This window comes from Drosophila willistoni, assembly GCF_018902025.1.
Source record: "Drosophila willistoni isolate 14030-0811.24 chromosome XR unlocalized genomic scaffold, UCI_dwil_1.1 Seg144, whole genome shotgun sequence".
NCBI lineage: Eukaryota > Metazoa > Arthropoda > Insecta > Diptera > Drosophilidae > Drosophila > Drosophila willistoni.
The window spans coordinates 7,686,551-7,700,778 of NW_025814057.1; the positions used below are offsets into that span (position 1 = coordinate 7,686,551).

A 14,228-nucleotide genomic window follows, 5' to 3' on the forward strand; every position below is an offset into this window, starting at 1 on the left:
AATTTTATCCATCATTCGATTTTAAATAGATGTTCTTGAGCTTGACATTTTCATGTTCTTATTCTAGATAATAAACAAAATTATAATATAATAAAATTATAATATGTAAATGTAAAATATAATTAGAAAAAAAAAGTCCAAGAAAAACAAAAAGAACAATTTTGTTTCTAACTTTAGGCTAAATTCCTTTTTGTTGTTGTGTTTTAATTGTTTTTCACGCTTTTATTTGAGCTTAAAAAATAAATTTTTTTTTGTTAAGACGAAATATTCGTTTAAATCTAACTAATAATAGAGAGAGAGGGAGAATAATTAGAATTATTAAGACTTTTGTTTGTATAAATGAATTTTCTTATTTTTGTTTTGTTTATAATTTACAATTCGTTCGGGATATACTAAAAAAAATTACTTTAAAAATTCAATATTTATATTTACAATTCTGTTCTTTTCCTTTTTGTTTTCTATTTGCACTTGATAAAAAAAAAAACAAATGTTTAACAAATATTTGTGAACTTTGCGCTTAAACGGAGGACGTACGAGGTAGGGGGAGACTTTGAAGGGAGTTTTTTTTTTGTTTTTGTTTCTTTTCTTCTTATGAATATGCCCTGAAATTATGAGATATTTTCCGGTATTTGGCATACAATCTCTAAGCATTTCTTAATTTCTATAGATTTCTATTTTAATATTTTTTTTTCTTTTTCCTTTTCCGTTAGTTTGTTTTTTGTGTTTTCTGTCATTAATTTATACAAGATATTAATTACCATTTTCATTATTATCATCATCATCGATGTCGTATCTTTTTGTTTATGTGTCCGCTTTTTTTGGCTGTTGCACTTGAACTGGAGGTGAGTTTACTTTTTGTATTTGATGTGGGTGTGCCGAGGACATCCTTGTGATTACTATTGCCACCAAGATTGCCACTGACCATGCCAGAACCACTGCCCACCATGCCACCACCGCCGCCGCCGCCACCAATTGAACTGCTTACTAATAAACTGCCTTCATGTCGATGCGAGGGCGAATCTGAAAGTGATAAATTTGGGGATATAATAAGAACTGCTTTTAAACGAAAAGTATATATTTTAGCTGATTTTTACTTAGAAAGCAAAAAGAGCTCGAAAAACTATGAAAATATTTTTACTAAGACGCAAATATTAAGATCTAAGATCCAATTCAAAAACTGCTTGCTTATGATAAGTAAGTGATCAAGCAGTGCCACGCGCATTTTCCACATCTAAGCCAGGGCCCAAAGCAGGCCAAGGATAACAAAAAAAAAGGTTGCGCAAAATGAAAAGTTGACGCAAAGTGAAAAGTAAAGTCATTAGAATAAAGACTAAACTTGTTTATGTTGCGAACGTCTTGAATAGATGTTTAAGCAGTGTTTTAACTTTAAAACTGCTCTCAACCTCTGCATCTTCTTGACTGACTTAAATTGTCAATATTTTGACATCCTAGAACTGCTTGCTTATAGATTTATTTCTCTATATGATTAAGCAGTCTCTAACAAATATCCTTTGAGAGCAAAACATGTTGACATTCTTGCACCGCTTGATTTGCTATATGGCTAAGCAGTGTTTAACAAAATATCCTCTTTATCTGTGTGTTTTTCCTTACCCTTTTCATCTTTGGGTGTACTTTTTATACTCGTTGCCCCATCATGCGCTGTGGTTGTATTCTGATTTATTGAAATTTGATTGTCACTAGAGTCCTCATTTGTTATGGAATCCGATTCACTGGCACGTTCAGCTAAAAAGAACAAACATTCTCAGATTAGATTTGCTTGTACGATTTGGGATTTCGAGAGAGATCACTTACGATTACAAATGGCCATGGAGGTAATGCTGGATTTCGAGAATAAACGTTCGGCCTCTTTGAATTTGCGATTTCGTTTGTCTGCCTTGGAATTGGTTGCCTTATTTGAGGTCAAATAGCGTTCCCATCCTCGTATTATATTGCCACACAGTTGAGTGTCCTCCAGGTACGAGCCTTCAAAGGCATAGATTTGACGCTCCAGGTTCGCCAATTGTTCCTGCCAAATTAGTGAAAATTTGTTTTATTAAGATATTCAAGACTGGATTCACTTTGATTTTCATGGATCCATCCATCCGCCATCCGTCATCCTTCTTCTAGCTGCAGCTATCTCTTTTTCGCACATACCGAAGTTTCCGCCTTTTTTTTGATGAGATCGGCCAGCTCGGCTCTGGTGTCCATTGGGCCACTTTTCGCATTGGAATTTGTTTTCGCCGACTTCTTGGGCTTGTTACCATTCGTTTCGCTAACATTTTTACTTGTCGGAGAACTCATTTTGGCCAAAATTTTAATAAATTGTAAACAATATAAACGGTGTGACCGTTCTATTGGTCTTTTCTGACAAATACTGGCATCCGTCACAGTATTCACTTAGTATTTTTTCCACCATTATTTTACAAAGTCAAGATAGCGCCATCATCTAAATTGTGGTTTGGAACACTGGAATTAGTATTACATTTAAAATGTACAATTTGTTTCAGTGTAGACTATACATGAAGTGTGGCGAGTTTTTGTTCAATTTGTTTTGTTTTTATTTTTGAGACTAACAGTAAATTAAGTATACGTATACAGGTGCAAGCAAGTAACCCATCATCATCATACCGCTCGTAACACTTCCCCCTCGAAACCGCCACACACGCACACTCACACAAACACACACACACTCAAGCACAACAGAGAGACGGAAAAAAAGAAGAAGCGAAAAAAAGCATAATAAATAAATTTTGTTTTAAACGCACACTAAAAGGGACCCCAATTTGGCAGCTGCAAAAACGGGAAGGAAAAACCTTAAAGGGTGACAGTGAGTGTGACAGAGAGAGAGAGAGGGAGTGTGAGTGAGTGGAGGAGCAGCAACAGCAGCAGCAGGAACTCCACATCAATATGGCCAAGACAGGCAACTTTTCCTGGCTGCTAATCGTTCTTGTCAGCGCGAACTGCTACGTGTCCAGCAGAGCAGATGAACACACACACAAGGTAAAGTACGTCGACGTTGTCGTCGTCGTCGTCGCCGGCGTTTTTGTTGCACACATTATAATTGTATATGTATTAGTACATATATGTATATTTTTCTCATTTGTTATTATTAATGAAAATTATCCGCACCACCAAACAATTTCCCCCCTCCCCACAATCTGCTAATTTACTCATCTTGCTCTTTCTCTCTCTCTCTCTCTTTCTATCTTCTTGAATTCGCAGTACAATGACCAAGAGGAAGTGGTCCTTTGGATGAATACAGTGGGTCCATATCATAATCGCCAAGAGACATATGCCTATTTCTCATTACCATTCTGCCGCGGCACAAAAGATACAATTTCCCATTACCATGAGACGCTAAGCGAGGCTCTGCAAGGTGTCGAACTTGAATTGAGTGGCTATCAAATGGCCTTCGCCCAGAATAAGAAACGCAATGTCATCTGCGGCGTTGAATTGACGGAGGAGAAGACCAAAGCCTTTACCTATGCCGTTATGAATGAATATTGGTATCAAATGTATATCGATGGCCTGCCCATTTGGGGTAAAGTCGGTGAACGTGATGAGCGCGATGGCAAATATTATATATTCACGCATAAGAAATTCGATATCGGCTATAATGGTCAGCAAATCGTTGATATCACTTTGACAACGGATGCACGACAAGAGCTAAAAGCTGGAGCCAAAATTGAATTCTCCTATGAAGTCAACTGGAAGACAAGCAAAGTGGAATTCAAGAATCGTTTTGATAAATATTTGGATCCAAATTTCTTTCAGCACAGGGTAAACTATATTGAATTCAAACATATAATCATTTCCTTTTCAATTCTAAAAATCATTGATCAATTATATAAGGTTAGGTTGAAGATTTTTTTAAGGTTAGGTTAGTCATTAAAGTAAGGTTAGGCCCTTTTAACATTTTAATCTCTTATCACCAAGTTGAACTTGTGTTCATTTCTTATATCGTTTTTCGCCACAGGCCACGTAGAGACGCCGCTTTTTGTTTTTGTTTTTTAATGGTTTTCCATTTCGAAAAACGCAATAAATTGTGTAGTTTATGTTTTAAGAGTGCTAAAAAGAGTCTTTTAGCTAATACATGCCACGTAATGTGATTAGTTTTAACTTAATTTATTGAGATTTTGAAATTCCTAAAGAAATGGCATAACCTTTTTTTAGTATTCTTTTTAAAAGAGATGGAATTCTAGTCTAGGGATAGAATAATGGCAAATTTTTAGAAGTTTATGGGAATGCAGAGAAAAGGTTTGACTTGGAAATGATTATTATTTGCAATCATCATTATTATTGTTAAAGATCTTTGCTTAAAAGTTTTTGTTTCTACATTGCAGATTCATTGGTTCAGCATTTTCAATAGCTTCATGATGGTTATATTCCTTGTTGGTCTCGTTTCAATGATATTGATGCGTACATTGCGCAAGGATTATGCACGCTATAGCAAGGATGAGGAGGTCGATGATATGGAACGTGATTTGGGCGATGAATATGGCTGGAAGCAGGTCCATGGCGATGTCTTTCGTTCGCCACCGAATGCTCTACTCTTCTCGGCCCTGGTTGGTGCTGGCTATCAATTGATATCGGTTGTTTTCTGTGTCATCATGTTTGCCATTGTGGGTGAATTGTATACGGAACGTGGCTCAATGCTATCGACAGCGATCTTTGTATATGCAGCAACATCACCGATTAATGGCTATTTCGGTGGCTCACTCTATGCCCGTTTGGGTGGACGTTTGTGGATACGTCAGATGTTGGTATCGGCATTCACTGTACCGGTCGCTGTATGTGGCACAGCATTTATGATCAATTTCATAGCCATCGGCTATCATGCATCGAGAGCCATTCCATTTGGCACAATGGTCGCTGTCACTTGTATATGTCTATTTGTTATATTACCATTGACATTGGTTGGCACCGTTGTGGGACGGAATTTGGATGGCCAACCGGATTTCCCATGCCGTGTGAATGCTGTACCACGACCCATACCCGAAAAGAAATGGTATATGGAGCCATTGATTATAGTGCTGCTGGGTGGCGTTTTACCCTTTGGTTCCATTTTCATTGAAATGTAAGTGCCAAGTGAAACTAAATTCAAATTTCAAACATTTGTAATCTTATATTTGTTTTTGGTTTTGTAGGTACTTTATATTCACATCATTTTGGGCATATAAAATCTATTATGTTTATGGATTTATGCTACTGGTATTCACCATACTCACTGTGGTCACTGTCTGTGTGACAATTGTTTGCACATATTTCTTGCTTAATGCCGAGGATTATAGATGGCAATGGACGAGCTTTATGGCCGCTGGCTCCACATCGATCTATGTGTATGCCTATTCATTTTACTACTTTTTCTTTAAGACCAAGTAAGAGAGCTAAATCATTTGACTTTTATAGAAAATTTCCATTGATTTGGTTATTGTTTTTAATTGCAGAATGTTTGGCCTATTTCAAACGGCCTTCTATTTTGGTTATATGGCCTTATTTAGCGGCGCCTTGGGTATCATTTGCGGCACTGTTGGCTATGTGGGCACAAATCTATTTGTTCGCAAAATCTATTCCAATGTGAAAATAGACTAATTTACCCCAACCTAACTATATATATATATATATATATATATATATAAAGAAAGAACCTTTAACCCTCTCCTCCCACACTTCTCTAACTCTGTTTAACACAAACATCCAAAAACAACCAAGCATTATCAATCGAAAAATTTATATTTATTTATGTAGAATTTTAGATTAACTACCATAAAAAAAAACCTTTTTTTTCTTTTTGTTTTCTTCTCTCTTTATTCTCCTTGCGTTTTTGCTCAAAAATCTCATTTACCAAAGTTGCAATATCCCAAATATATATAATTTGTTTCCTTGATGATGATCTATATATATATATATATGCATAATTCGTATATATATATGTATAGCATGTGTCTGTGTTTTATATGAAAAAAAAGAAACTTATCAAACTTATCAAAAAATAATGAAAAAACAAAAACAACGGGCAAGATGAATAACGAAAAATGTGACTTCAACTTATTTTTTGCGCCAATTAAGTTTATGTACGTGAGAGATGCTGATGATTTAGCCATAGTCGATAAATATAATTATTAATATTAATAATAATATAATAAAATGAAAACAAATTCAAATATGTAAAACCAAACTACTAATGCATTTCACAATCAATTTTTTTTTACCAACAATTTCTTCGATTATGTAAAAAGTCAATACCAAAATTTACATAGTTTTTGAATGGTTTCAACTGATCCAATATACATAGATCTTCTTTGAGTTTAGCTCTATAAGTTTTCGTTCATTATATATATATCTTCTTTGGATTGCTTTTTATCAGATTTTTCTCATCAATTTATAACTTAATAATATATATAAAAAAAAGAAATGAGTTGATTGTATAAATTGTTTATAGTGAAACCGAAATTCTATTAATTTGTCAACAGTTTTCTTTAAATTATATAATCAAATATTTCATGTTCAGTCAGAGGTGCCAAATAGAAAGAGAAACTAAGTCTGTCGTGCGAAAGGGATAGTGCAACGGAGCAACAAACTCTTTTTTTGAAGTGGCTAATCTTGTTTGACAACTCGGAAAATCGCTGGAAAGAGGAAGAAAGAGTTGAGCTGAGATTCTTATGCATATGTATGAATAAAACTGTCAATACAAGGGCCAAAGAATTGAAAGGTGTCTCCAAAGAATTAATATACGACCAAAAGGGCTTAGTTTCATATAGTCTATTCGTTCGTCTTTCCATCAGAAACTTCTTCTAGAACGTTAAAGAGAATGTGCTGCGAATTAAGTCGGTTCAGATCACTATATCATATAGCTCCCATATGAATGATTGCAATCCTGAATCTATAGATGGGTCCAAAACTAGATTTCTAGTTCAATAACTTTATTATTTTCCAGGCAAATGTCTTGAAATTAAATATCTGTTAGTCCAATATACTTATTAATGCTTGTGCCGAATTTAATTTCAGTATATTGAGCTCAGAATATAGTGCAAACGGTAGTAGGTAACGTTTAAGAAGTAAAATATTGTTTTTTGGGAACACAATTCTCCGTATTTTCTCTAATTAAAATTAACTTTAGATATTCAAATTGTTTAAAAGAATCCTAATAAATATAAAACTAACAAAAATATCATTATGATTAAAGTCAACATTCAAAATACCTGAAATGGTTAGATTTTATGAAGCATTTTCTAAGAAAAATATTTAAAAATTTTTATGAAAATAAAAAACAGACCAATAAAACAAAACTACTACGAGGAATTGAAGCTATAGTTAATAAAGTAAGTAAGGCGTTTCGCCGACTTAGGTATACCATACACCATCTCACCTCGCAGATGAGCTCACTAGCGCCGCCACCAGCCAACGGTCAACTCCGGCCTTATGGAAAAACGTTTATACATATGCATAACTTGACTATTTTCTGTCCGATTTTGATTAAATTTGATATTTTGTTGGATATTAGTATCAAATTTAAGTGTACCAAATTTGATTGCACAAGGTAGAAAATTACGGGGGATAATCGAGTTTTTTTTCAAATTACGGGGGCGGAAAGAGCGTGGCAAAATCTGTACACATACAAAACGTGCGCATACCAAATTTGGTGTCTCTAGTTAGTATAGTGTTTGAAGGGACATCTGGATAATGCTAGATCGTCTCGGCTGTTGATGCTAATCAAGAATATATATACTTTATGGGGTCGGAAAAGCTTCCTTCTGCCTGTTACATACATTTTGGCGATTTTAATATACCATTTAACCCTAAATAAAAACTTTTCAATTCATTTAAAGATGTGATTAAGTTTGAAAATAACTTTTCGAATATCTTGTAGGGTATACAAGTCAATATCAGACCGGCCTGGGACTGGGTCCGGCCCTCTGGCATGGTCTTATCATTGGCAATACAAAAAAAAAAAACACTGATCAAGTGGCCCTGTTGCCAACTTCATTTGTGATCCATTGGTAGATGTTTTGTTTTCGTTATATAGTGATATGATTGACCCTCAAAACAAATTGAGAAGCGCTTTTTTTTTTGCTTCTTTTATTTTGGCAAACTTTTTTATGGCACCCTTCCATCTAATAATTGCAGATTATGTCGAAACACTTATGAACTTATCATCTTTTTTTGTGCAATGAACTGGTATTTGTATAGAAAACAACTCTTGATGTTTTGTTTTATGATTGGCCAATTATCGAAACGTGAATATCAAGTGTCTTGGTAAATATTCCATGACGACAAATATGAAATACAAAAGAGGAACAATTCTTTTGAGTATCTGTGTACCCACAACTTGGATAATGTGTGGGTAGATGAGGGCTAAGAGCCATATATATATATATATATGTATATATGTGGGACAGTCATATATCTCTAGAAAATTCACTTTTACCTTCTTCTCTAGAGTACAGAATGATATGGATCAGGTTATGTAGCTTAAGCTAATGACACACACATGTGTCTATCTTTTTTTTTTTTGTTTTCTTTGGGTTGGAAATGTAACTGGAATTGAATCTGAAATCTATTTCGTAATTTATGCTAATGAAAGATCAATAAGAACCTCCACACAATAACGGCGCTTAAACCAAAGCGCGGGGGGGACAAGAGAAAGAGGGGAGGGAGGGAGGGAGAGATTGAGAATTCTCCAAGAATCTTCCGACTTTTACTCATCGTGTTGTATTGTGAAAGTGTTTCGAAATCATGCCTTTAAAGACAAGTTATAGTAATTCATAAAAGTTTCAAAATACATATTACTTTTTGGTTTTTATTTTGAATGCTTCATGTGGGTTGTTCATAAATTTGTTGTTGTTCCTATTTTTTTTTTTGTGGAATTTAAGATAGAATTTTTTACGAGTTGATTGACATTTGATGCGCTGACTGGTTGACTTTAACCCTTCCCCCCCGCCACCACCGTCTTACAATGGGCTCCGATGGGCTCTCGATGTTTTTCCGAATGTAAATTCCAATAAATGTCAGGTATCGAATAATGATGATGGTGGCGAAAGGGGTGTGACAAGGGCGGCGGCGGCGGACGGCGGGGGGAGCAAAACATACTAAGAACAGTTATTGCTTTTGCCTCATTTTATATGCATTCATTTTAAACTTAAACCAATTTCAACTGGGTTCGAATATCATTTAGATATAGACCCTTTCTCTTAAACACAATTTTTGGCTTTTTGGGGCGGGAGAAAAGTTTTTCATTTTTCCGTTCATTGCATATAAAAACCACAGCCATGATTCTAGATCACTTCAGTTTCCAACAAATATTTGTAGTGAGTAGTCAGTAGTCAGATTTGGCATCATCATGTTTGGATATCTTCTAGTCCTTTTGGGTAAGTTTCGTGGCCAGGAATTTCGTTGCCAATTGGAATTGAGACTGGAGTTTTTTGTTTTTTTTTTTTGTGTAGGACTTTTCGCCCCAACTGCATGGGGTTCGTTGGTGAAATGTAATTGTGATCCTGGTCCAGAGGGACCAGCTGGCCCACCTGGTCCCCCCGGTCCACCAGGACCGCCGGCTTACAACACAGGACCATGGGGTTATCCGCCAACATCGCCATTCAATCAGAATGTACAAATAATACCCGGACCGCGAGGCATGCCAGGACCACCGGGTCCACCAGGATACTGTTTCCCCTGCCCGGCAGCACCACCATTTCGCACCGGCTTGGGTCCACGCCCCGGTCCCTGGGGTAGTGGCAATCCCATTCAGCCATTGGTCACTTCGCCAGTGGACTCGGCAAGCGGTGTCTCGACTGCCATTGGCAATATCATTGTATTGCCCTCTGGTGCCAGTTTGAATGGACGCACTCAACTGTTCCGCATTACACCGGATGGTCAAGTGTTGCAAATTGAATCGCCAAAGGATGTGCCAAAGGATTTACTTGATTTACCAGTGCCGGTGCCGGCGAATACATTCCAGGAGTTACCCACATTGCCGACAGTCGCCTCTTTGCCAAGCATTACACCGCCAGCCTTAGGATCAGCTGGAGCTAATCCACCAGCTGCTCCAACATTGGCCACACCGCCAGCCGCAGGCGAAACGGCAAATGCCCCACAGACGACTCTGCCACCCGAAGGCCTGGATGAAGCCTTGTTTGCCTCGAATAGTTTCGATAAAAAGGATTTCCTACGCGGCGGCAGCACTTTCAATGATGCCGTTCACGATTGGCGGCGCATCTTCCTCTTGGGCGAACGGCCAGCTAATGCCTATACATCCGCCCCGATTGCCCAGCCAGGCCATCCCAATCAATTGGAGAGCACCATGGAGAATTTTCAGCGAGCTCTCGTCGAACTGAAAGAGAAATATGCCTCGTTAATACAACCACGTAGCGGAGGCAATGGAGGTCGCTATGCAGTTATACTTTAGGGAGCCGCAACATTTCCGCAATTTTCGCATTTATTAGATAATAGATATTTAAATAAAAACAAGTACTGATAATTTCTAACAAGAGTTTCGAGTGGTCAACTATCTATCCATCTATGTATTCCACATTTCCGTTTTATTGGAAACTAATCAATAAAACATTTTAAATGTTATCACAAGTGTCCACAAGCAAGAGTCAACAAAAACTGTGCGTAAAACTTAATTTTTGTTTACAACTTTCAGCTATCACCAAAGACTAACTAACTATGCACGGCAAGACTTAAGTTCCAGCTATCATCCAACGACCTATACTCTAAGAGTGTAAGTAGCCTTGGGCACTTGTCCAGGGTGCCAAATATCCAGAGATTTTTAAATATCTAATAATATTTTCCATATTTCATAATTCAGAGTTGCATAATACTTTTGAATCATTTAGCGATTCTTTTAGTTATAATTCCCAACTAGGTTTACCATTGAAGATATGGTATGTCTGGAGTTCTTAAGCAAAGTCTACTAATAATAGAACTTAGTGGTTCTGGCTCACCTTTTTGTGTTGCTTTTGAAATGATCTTCTTCAGAAGATTAACCCTGAACCGACTTTAACCCAAGGTTTCAGTTAAATTTTAAAAAAGATCGTTATCTAAACAAATTTCTTAAAGATATAGATCCCATTAGTCCAAACAAGTGTTAAACTTGATTTTAAAAACTGAAACTTAATTATTAATCCTTTCAAGATCGGATATATAGAACGTCAAAATTAGATTTTCCGACTCGGAGTCAACTTTTAATCCAAATATGGAAATACCCTGATATTACGATAGTTGCCATAGAAGCAAAAGTCGGATTTTTGTCACCTTTGCGGACAAAGCACATCGGTGTCTCACATCCTAGACTACTGCCAACGAATAGAGAGTATCAGGAAGACCCATTTCGCATCCACTCTTCCCTCAACCCACCTTTCCATAATATCTAAAGACAATATTAACAGAATTTATAACTTCCTCAAACATTAAAGTCAACCATATACATATATCTTAAAGCCGAAGGCCTCGTTAGTGCTTAGGTCGACATTGTTGTTCAAGTTCAGCCCTGAGCCTCACAATGGCTTCTTCAACATGCGCAGTCAAGGATATTGACTTAGATCCTACACTTATCACTTAAGTTTCACTGTGAGCGCAAAGAAAGTGGTTTCACTTTAGAGAATAAAGTATTACTTGAAGATAGTGCAAAACAAAGTCAATAACAAAATTCTGACATAATACAAAAGTATTTGACAACATGCGCCCCAGACTAAAGACACTTTTAAAAGGTTTCATTTCGATTTTCAAAGTCTATTTACTTTCAAAAGAGATTCATGGACACTTAAAAAGTGTTGTTATATGATAAAAAGTAGCTGAAAAACTAATTAACTGAGGAATTCCTTCTCAATTATTGGAGTTTAAGATGTTCTAAATAGAATATGTGCTTCAAAGAAGAAGTTCCTAGGAAGTTTTATATATCTACAATTTCTACTTTGAATGAGACGACTTTAAGAAATTATTTTAACGAATGGAAATAAATCTTTTTTAGAAAAATGCTGATAAAAAAAAAGTACTTTAATTTGTTTTAAAGTACGTTAAAATTCCTAGTAAATCTCGAGGAGCCTAAAGAACTGAGTACAAAGTTCAAAATACTTTAAAAAGAAAACGTAATAATCTTTGATTGGTTCAGAAAAGAAACAACTTCAACTTGTAGAAAATGGATTTTTGCAAAGAGGGGAAAATTTTAGTTCAAGAATTATTTTAATTTTATTATCTTTAAGAATATGTTTTTATATATAATCTATAGGTACTACAGTCTAATCTATTATCGTGTGGATCAATGGCATGTGTATTGCCAAAGTACTTTATATATATATATATATATATATATGTATACTATATGCAATAGATAGTGTTTGGGGGCCCCTTGTCGGATAATCTTATTTGAGTATTCCATTTAAAAGATAAAGTGTACGTGAGAATTTAGGAATTTTGGCGCTTTTAATTAAGTCCTCCTTGCAGCTGTCAGTTCGATCAGTCAATCAATCAGTCAATCAATCCGTCTAATCACACGCCGTCTGTCCGTCTCCGACACAAGCAGCATAGGCCATCATATGGGGAATCGAATTCTGTTCATAGACACCCGTAAAAAGATGAGCCCATGGCCCAGAAGCAAAGACACCAACATCCTCACCCCCATGGGTTTCGGAAAGCAATGGCGCCATAGCTGGGAAGATTTCATCGAATTCCCCCGTACGCTGAGCCAAAGGATCGTAACGCTGATGTCCTTCGGTATTGTAGAAACTATCGAAACTCAGGCCATTGGCATAGCTAAGGGGTAAATAGGGTTTGCCATCCGTACCCTTAGATTCGGCCTCACTGAAGATGTCACTGTGACGCGGCTGATAGCCAGACAAGCTGAACGTATGCGAATGATCCGAGGTGACCACAATTAGAGTATCCTCCACACTGGTCATGGCACGTGCCAGTTTAACAGCCTTCGAGAGCTCAACCGTTTCATCCAGAGCTATGCGTGCCATTGTATCATGATGACTTATATCGATTTTGCCTCCCTCGACGAAAAGGAAATAGCCTTGCTCCTCCGTTTGCAGCACTTCGATGGCCTTTTGGGTCATCTCCTCCAGAGTGGGTTCATTGTTCTCCTCATCGGCCAACTGCTCGAGATGGTAATGCAAATGACTTTTGCTGAATAGACCCAGAAGACGACCCGTTTCGGTGGCATTCACATTCAGCAGTTTCTTTTGCGTTTTCACAAAGACATTGCCCTCGTCCAGGGCTTCGAATTCTTCAACCAAATTGCGGCCATCTGTGCGTCTGCCCTTGTCATAGAATTCGGGAGCATAGAAACTACGTTTGCCACCGCCCAGCATCACCTTCAACTTGCTGCCCACTTCACCGTGAATGAGCTGAACGGCAATATCATTGAGATTCTCACCCAGTTCACCAGGACATGCCTCCTCCAGGACAGCATTGTTCTCCCATTCACGATCCGCTGTATGGGCATAGACACCCGATGGCGAGGCATGTGTCACTCGGGTGGTGGTCACCAAGCCGGCAGCCTTACCCTTATCCATAGCCCATTTGCCCAGCGAATAGACGTGATTCGTTTCATTGGCCATGGCCAAGCAATCGCCACGTTTCACATGGGCATTCACTCCAATGGTGCCATAATTGGCCTTGACACCGCACAAATAGGAGGTGGAAGTGCAGGCACTGTCGGGCACAATTTTATCCACCGAATAGGTCTTCGAAAGTCCTGTGTAGGGGAACTCTTCAAAGGATAGTTTCATCTCCTCACCGCCAAGTAAATTGCGTGCCGCTGCCAATGTGGCCAGTCCCATGCCATCGCCCAAGAAAAGTATAATATTCTTGGCCTTGTTCGTGTTCCGCACATAGGAGAGTTTCTCCAGGATATGCTTCTTACTGGCCTCCAGCCAATAATCCTGCTCAGCTTCCTCCGGATTCAGGCGCATGGATGAACGCATCGTTTTCTGTGCGAAAACTGGATGCATTTCCTCTTCTTCGTTGATCCGCAGTCGTTTGGGCACGGCTGCCAGGTTGACCAGATTTAGCCCCAACAGGCATAGACCCAATACGATGACCAATTTGTTAACCATTTTCATGAATTGTGTGTGTTGTGGGTCGTGGGTGGTGGTTGCTTTCACTTTGCCAGTCAATTGCACACTGTTCTTCATTTGCTGACATTTGCCCCGCTATATAACCCATTCCGCAGACATCACGAGCAAGTCAGGTGCGTTTGTTTTTTTATATTTATGATACTCACGTTT

General features: G+C 37.7%; 4 protein-coding genes across 4 annotated transcripts; 2 read left to right on the plus strand and 2 right to left on the minus strand.

Moving 5' to 3' along the window:
• Positions 1-454: 454 nt before the first annotated feature.
• LOC6639206 (chromatin modification-related protein MEAF6) lies at positions 455-2,443 on the minus strand. Its single transcript, XM_002061978.4, has 4 exons — positions 2,155-2,443; positions 1,813-2,026; positions 1,612-1,743; positions 455-1,020 (listed from the first exon to the last, which is right to left on the minus strand). The coding sequence occupies exons 1-4, from the start codon at positions 2,299-2,301 to the stop codon at positions 779-781; spliced, it is 735 nt and encodes a 244-aa protein (XP_002062014.2). The 5' UTR covers positions 2,302-2,443; the 3' UTR covers positions 455-778.
• A 68-nt stretch (positions 2,444-2,511) lies between these two features.
• Positions 2,512-6,178, plus strand: LOC6639537 (transmembrane 9 superfamily member 3). Its single transcript, XM_002061977.4, has 5 exons — positions 2,512-3,000; positions 3,223-3,780; positions 4,344-5,077; positions 5,148-5,378; positions 5,448-6,178. Exons 1-5 carry the CDS (start codon positions 2,908-2,910, stop codon positions 5,590-5,592), a joined length of 1,761 nt encoding a protein of 586 aa, XP_002062013.1. The 5' UTR covers positions 2,512-2,907; the 3' UTR covers positions 5,593-6,178.
• A 3,162-nt stretch (positions 6,179-9,340) lies between these two features.
• Positions 9,341-10,402, plus strand: LOC6639536 (collagen alpha-1(XVII) chain). Its single transcript, XM_047012108.1, has one exon. It carries the CDS (start codon positions 9,341-9,343, stop codon positions 10,400-10,402), a length of 1,062 nt encoding a protein of 353 aa, XP_046868064.1.
• Positions 10,403-12,482: 2,080 nt separating this feature from the next.
• Positions 12,483-14,057, minus strand: LOC6639535 (membrane-bound alkaline phosphatase). Its single transcript, XM_002061975.4, has one exon. The coding sequence runs from the start codon at positions 14,055-14,057 to the stop codon at positions 12,483-12,485; it is 1,575 nt and encodes a 524-aa protein (XP_002062011.3).
• Positions 14,058-14,228: the final 171 nt, after the last annotated feature.